At 44.9% G+C, this 6,767-nt stretch overlaps 1 protein-coding gene across 2 annotated transcripts in view; it reads right to left on the reverse strand.

Annotated features, from left to right (window-relative positions):
• Nucleotides 1–745, reverse strand: part of MARCHF6 (membrane associated ring-CH-type finger 6) — a 44,727-nt gene extending 43,982 nt beyond the window's left edge. The window contains exon 1 of one of the 2 annotated variants that reach the window (XM_036404383.1): nucleotides 686–745. In XM_036404383.1, the coding sequence (XP_036260276.1) occupies nucleotides 686–704 (19 nt within the window). In that variant the 5' untranslated portion in view covers nucleotides 705–745. The remainder of the gene's footprint in view (nucleotides 1–685) is intronic. The other variant, XM_036404382.1, reaches the window with a different exon arrangement.
• Nucleotides 746–6,767: the final 6,022 nt, after the last annotated feature.

The raw sequence follows: 6,767 nt of genomic DNA on the forward strand, positions 1-6,767 counted from the left end.
GACAGAAAAACATGTCAGCTCCTGCCTATTTCAATCTCCCAAACAGATTGCCCAGCACACGTAACAAAGCCAGCTTTGCGAAAGGAGCAGCTATTACTATTCAGCTAAACGCAGAAATGCGAGGCTCCCTGGGCCACAGGGCCGGCCGGGTCCGACAGGGTCCGCTGGCCAGGAGGGAGCCGGGGGCAGCGCCCTCCTCCCGCTGCCCCAGCGTGCGCACCCCGCCTGCTGCTCTCCGCCCCGGGCCCTCATTTCTCCCCCGGGCCCCCACTTCCTCAGCCAGCGGAAGGTTCCGGCAGGCCCCGGTGCCCCGGTAGGGCCCATCCCAGCCCCGCTCCGGGTGTTGCCAGCACCGCCCCCCTTTCCCCCCCCCGCTCCCCGTTCCCCGTGGTTACGTAAGGGGCACCCGAGCGCGCCGCCTCACACACTGCCCCCTTCGGCCCGGCTCGGCCCGGCCCGGCCCGGCACGGCCCCCGCGGCACGGCGGGCCCGGCACGGTGGGGGGGGCGCAGGGCCCGAGCACCTGCAGCCCCGGTGCGAGAAGCCCCTCCGGGCGTGAACAGCCCCCAGCCCGCCCAGCGGGCCCAGTGACACTCTCCTCCTCCCCCGCGCCCCTCCACCCTCCGAGGCTGCCCCGGCAGAGCCTCCGCCCGGGGGCTGGCGGCGGTGGCGGGGCGAGCCGTACCTTCCTCAGCGGTCTCCATCTTGCCGGGCTGACGCAGCGCCGGCCGGGCGGGTGGTGTGACCGGGGGGGCGGGGCCGCGCGCCGAGCGGACGGACCGGCCGCGCCGCCGAGCCCGCGGCCACAGAGCGCGGCCGAGCGGGGACGGAGCGCCGCCCGCCCGCCCACAGCGCCGCCTGCCGGACACACCGGCTGGGAGGCCCGGGATGGGCCGGCGCTGCTGCGGGCCGGCCCCGCTCTCATCTACAGAAACACGGGGTCAGGTGGGTTGGAAAAGACCTCCGAGATCATCGGGTCCTACCTATGAACGAACACCTGCCCATGTCAGCTAGACCGTGGCACTAAGCGCCACATACAGCTTTTCCTGAAACACCTCCAGGAACGGTGACTCCAGCACCTCCCTGGGCAGCCCATTCCAATGCCCAATCACTCTTTCTGTGGAGATATTCCTCATAATGTCCAATCTGAACCTTCCCTGCTGCATCTTGCCACTATGGCCTCTCCCCTAGCACTAGCTGTCTGGGAAGAAGATGCTGATCCCGACACGGCTACAACCTCATTTCATGTGGCTGTGTGAAAAATGCTAATCACTTGGTTTTTTTAAATTTTAAAAGTTTAATAGTAATAAAACAGTTATAAAAATAGTAATACAATTAGAGTAATAATAATTTGGACAATTTGAATTAGGACAATATGAGACAATAGAGACAAAGAGTTACAGACGTCCAGGTACCTTTTTCTGGGCAGCACAAGCCCAAAAAAGGACACCTGTTAACAAAGGATTAACTTTTAAGAGCATAAGCTTGTTGAATATTCATATACCTCTTACATGATGCATAAATTCTATTCAAACAAAGCATTCGGTTTGGTCATTGTTAACTTCTTCTTAATCTTAAGGCACCTTCAATCCTTATCTAGGCAGGAAGAATTCAGTTTCTTCTGATAAGAGAACAATAAATTATTTTTCTCTGAAAGATGTAGGTGTCTTGTGGCTGCTATCTGGTGCGAATGCTTCATTCTTTTCTTAAAAAGATATCTCACTTACATAATTCTTATTTTAAATACAAAAGTTACCTTTTAACTACAAGACTACATTTATCATATTATTAAAATGTTAATATAGCACTACTAATCAATACATCAAAATACATATAGTAAATATTTGCATAGAGCCATATAATATGCACTTTTCACAGTTGCACAGTGATAATGTCCTCCCCTGAGCCTCCTTTACTCCAGGCTAAACAACCCTGGCTGCCTCAGCCATTCCTCAGGGCACTGGTTCCAGACCAGTCACTGGCTCCGCTGTTTCTCTCTGGACACTTTCCAGCATCTCAGTGTCCTGAACTGAGGGGCCCAGAGCTGGACATAGTACTCAAGTTGTGGCCCCATCCATGCCAAGTACAGGGGGACAATCACTGCCCTGGTCCTGCTAGCCACGCTGTTCCTGATCCAAGCCAGGATGCCATTGGCCACCGGGACACATGCTGGCTCATGTTCAGCCAGCTGTTGATCAACACCCCCAGGTCCTGTTCCAATGGGCAGCTTTCCAGACACTCTTCCCCCAGCCTGTAGTGCTGCCTGGGGTTGCTGGGACCCAAGTTCAGGACCCGGCACTTGTCCCTGCAGCTCTGCCAGCGCCGCTCGGGTGGGTCCCTGTCGAGGGCAGCGGCAGGGCATGGGAAGAGCACGGAAGTTGGACAAAATGTAGCCAAAACTGGTTTTAAGTTCTACTCCAAACCGGAGAGAAATGCTGCATCCTTAGGTGAAGTCGGCCGGATTTTGAGAGGATCAATGTTCCAGGGATCAGGGATGTGTAAGCCCTGGAAACAGCTGGCCTCCTCAGTGTTACCTGTGCTGTTCACCAAATCTCACCACCCCTTCCAGATCTGGGGCTTCCAACAGAGCTAATAAACTGCCCAGCAAAGCACAAAATTCTCTCTTAGCTTAATCATTTATGTTTCCATGTCTTGCTACCCTACATAACCGGGGCAGCACGCATTAAAACTTTGTACTCTGCCATGTGCGCTGAGAGCTGTCGCTCAGGCTCTGCTGAGTTGGCAGGAATACTGTTAAGGAAGAAAACAATTTAATTTTACTCAGGGTAGAGATGAATTCCATCCTGATGAAATGTATGCGTGCCTTGTTTTAGCGTTCCATTGTGGCAGCTGTTTCAACCCCTATGGTTGATCAATGAGTTGTAGCAACCCTCAGCTCTCTTTACCATATGACCCTTTGTGTCCAGGCAGTCACTAAATCCTTTGCATTCAGCCTTCGGGCTCCGTGTCAGCAGCAGAGTGGTCGGTCCTTCAAGTCTGAACTTAGAGTGCGGAGGTGGCACGTGCCCAATTTGCGATTTTATAACTCTATTTTCCTAAACTGTAACCATGTTAGGTCCTTCAATATTACATTTTTTCAAGCTAGTGGAGTGTATGATACTGGCCTGTGTAACCAAAAAAATAAGGAAAAAGTGAAGGCTTCATATGGCTCTCCAATAGCTGAAAAAGTACAGTAAAGTCCTGCAATAAATATACTTGGGCTAGACTGCCATACTCAGCTCTTCTGTGTCCCTCTGCTCTGAAAGGCAAGGTGGAAAAATTCCCACTTATAACTTTAAAAAAAAATCTGTTTGTTTTAAAAATAAGCTCATTTTTGAGTTTCACTTTGCTCAGTGTCAGCAAATTATCTTGGCCTATTAAAAATCTGGCAGCATAGTACTGAGAATGTGAGAAATGCTGCAATACTAATTTTGCCAAAGCAAGGAAAAATCAATGGAAAAAAACAGGAGAAAAAGCCAAGAAATGGAGAATTTAAATTTCCAAGTATATTCCTAATTCCCACTCTTTATTTTCCAAACATGTAACCATTCTTTGTTACAACATTGTTATTCTGCTGTGATAAATGTAAATTAAATGTCAATAAAAGTCTCTAAATTATAATTTGCATTCAAAGACCATGGCAAGATTAATGTATATAATTCTTCATTTTCAGTCTCTCATGGTAGGCTTCTTGAAATTCAATTAAAGCTTTTGAAAGGAGTTGCTGTATGTTGCCAGTGAATAATTTCATTCCTGTCTGTATCTGTCTGTTCAGCCATTTAAATTACCTACCAAATATTACATGTGTACCATCTTCTCAGCATTTAGAGAGAATTAATCCCAAAATTTTGTTCATACCTAGTGTTTCAGTATAGGCTATACAATAGCTTACCAGTAAATGTGAGTTGGAGGCAGACCATTAAAATGAAAATGTAAAAAAAAAAAACCAAAAAAACCCCTATAGTATGTTATTGTAGGTTAAATTAAATTAAGCATCTCTCAGCCTTCTTGGAGTTTTTGGTGAACATGTTATTAAGCCCTGTCTATTTAGTAATACGTTAGGTGTTTTTTGCTTAAGAAATACCCATGGCTTATGCAGCTTTTAATTTTTGGTAAAGAAGGACATCAGAAGGTTATTGTTAGCTTTTGTCTCTCGACAAGGTCAAGAATTACTGCAAAAAGGAGCTGAACAAATATGCTGAAAAAACAAAGTCTCTGAGCCATATAAGTTATTATCTAGGTAATGGAGGAAATGTGGTAATTGTACAGGTGTAAACTGAAGACAGTAATAGATATAACCCCAAACAACAGAAGGTTATGGCAAAAGGAAAGGCATATTTATAAGTGGGGATAGTAAGAGTAGAAAAAGAAACAAGGTTCTTTTCAACATGGTCTTGTTTTGGTTTTACATGACTTAAATGTGTAGATAATGCATTTTTATTAGAGTTCTATTAAGAGAATACAAAATAATAATTGCAAAATGAAAACTATTCAGCATTTGTACTGTGACATTTCCATCTTTCCTGTCATTTTAAAATGCCTTCATAAAATGATTCCCTTACACTTTTAGTTATTTTGAAAGTTCAGAGCATTGAAAAAAACAAACAGCAAAAGCTACTGCTTTTCAATTTTTCTGTAGATGAACATTTCAAAATGCATTTATTTTCTTAACCAGTGGTTTTGAGGTTTTTTTCAGTGCTGTCCTAGTTTTTTTCCCTCAGCTGCTCACCTCACTTGCACTGCAAAATTGGTTCAGTTAGTTATGTTGCAGAAATGTGGAAAACATAGTGCAAGTTGCAGAAATGTGGAAAACATAGTGGATTATCTTAAGTAAAATGAAGTGGATGTCAGCTTTTCTTGACAAACCAAGCAGTATTTGGAGTGAACCTAAATGATATCTAAATCTGGTACCTAAATGATGCACCATCACTAGGGAGGCCCAGAGCTTCCATGGCAGGAGAAAAACCATCAAAACAGTCTCTTTGGGGTGTAGCACAAAGTATGGCCCACAGAAGATTGGCCTGACACAATCAGAAAGCACAGAGGTCTTGGTGAAAAACACTGACAGCCTGGATCTTCCCTGTGCACTGCAGGGGCTTTAGAGCACATGCTTCCTGGCCAGTGGCTGCTCTGCCGTGACATCTCCTGAGCCATCCCTAACCAGCAGGTAGCTGCTGTGGCCATGGGTTCCTGGAGTGAAGATGGAGAGAAGTGCTCTCAGATGTACTGTGAATGCAATTGTGTTTGCTGCTGCACCAGGAGATTGGCCCAGGCTGCTGCACTGGTGCTAAATACTGACTCTGACACCTCAGTATATGAACTGCTGAACAATGTGTTTCCCTTCACCTGGTGCTTGCCTCTTACTAAACCTAGGCTATGATTAGTAGCTAATGGAAGAGTCAAACTTCCTGAATGAATATGTGACTTGTGGTTCATGTTTTGTGCTATGAAATGTGTAGCAGTACTGCACCAAACATAAATTAAAGGATGGGGATAATGGCTGAGCATCATCAGACTCAGCCATGACATAGGCTCCAGACCTGTTTACTTCAGAAACTGTTTCTGAGGAGGTGCTTGGCTATGCACTGGGGTTTGTTCTATGGATTATTAACATTTCAACCAAAAGGAACCCCTATTTCCACTAGCATCTAAAGGGAGAGATGAGGCAAATAAACCCAGTCTAAATGATGCTACTGTTTAATGAGTCTGACTGAAAAGACAAACAAGACTGTTTATATGTCTAGATTTTAAGAATCTAGGCAATACTTTGATAATTAACACAAACCATTTACATGGAGTAAAGAAGTATTTGCTGAACTTCATGGATCTTTTCAAGATCTGCAGAATGTGTTTCACCAAATTATTTTTCTTAAGCACAGCAGGGATCTTTTCACACATGTTGCAGTGGATTTTCTATTTGAAATACAGGCCCTATCAGCTTGATTGGGAGGCTGCCTTCATGCTGAGAATGGAGCCAATGGCTGTTATTTTTTTTTAATTTTTAGATTTAATTAATCTACTTGGGATCCAGAGCTCTGTGGCTGTGGTTGCTTGATGGAGGCCTCCTGCATTCAAGAAAAAGAAAAAAAAAAGGCTCTATTGGTCTTTCAGAATATCCCATTCCTAATAACTGTCATATCATTTGAAGTATACAGTTCCTCACCTACAACACTTTCATCATGTCCAAGTGAATCTTTTAGATAGTTAGATATTTGTGTCATTAGATTAGAAAGATTTTTTTTCCTACTTCCAGAACTTTGATCTCCTGGGTAATAGAGGGTGTGGTGTGAAACACTACCATCGTCAAGTGACTGTGTATAAGTGCTTCTGAGGACATGTTGGTTCTCGTGTCTTTAAAATTCTGTGAAAGTATCCCTGCAGATGACAGGAGTTAGGGATTATCCTCGGTATTTAGAATAAACAATCTTATTTTCCCAGAAACCTTTATCTTGACCTTCCAGGCAATATTAAACATTATGACTGCCAATCAAATTAAATTTAATTCCTCAGGGCAAGGTTCAGTTCTACTTCATTTAAAACCATGAGAGTTGCCAAAAAGAAGATGTAACTGCTAGGGAGAATGATACACATATTCACTATAGTTACACATTCTGTAACAACACCTGTGTCACTGCCTGCGCTTCTGCAACACTGATTGGGAAAGAAGTACAGAAGGGCTTAGATTTGTAATGACTTTGTCATTACTTTTCCTCAAATGTTTGTGAGGTACGGTCTAAAGGTCAGAGTTATTACAGGCTGATCAGAGT

The sequence above is a fragment of the Molothrus ater genome, chromosome 1 (assembly GCF_012460135.2).
Source record: "Molothrus ater isolate BHLD 08-10-18 breed brown headed cowbird chromosome 1, BPBGC_Mater_1.1, whole genome shotgun sequence".
NCBI lineage: Eukaryota > Metazoa > Chordata > Aves > Passeriformes > Icteridae > Molothrus > Molothrus ater.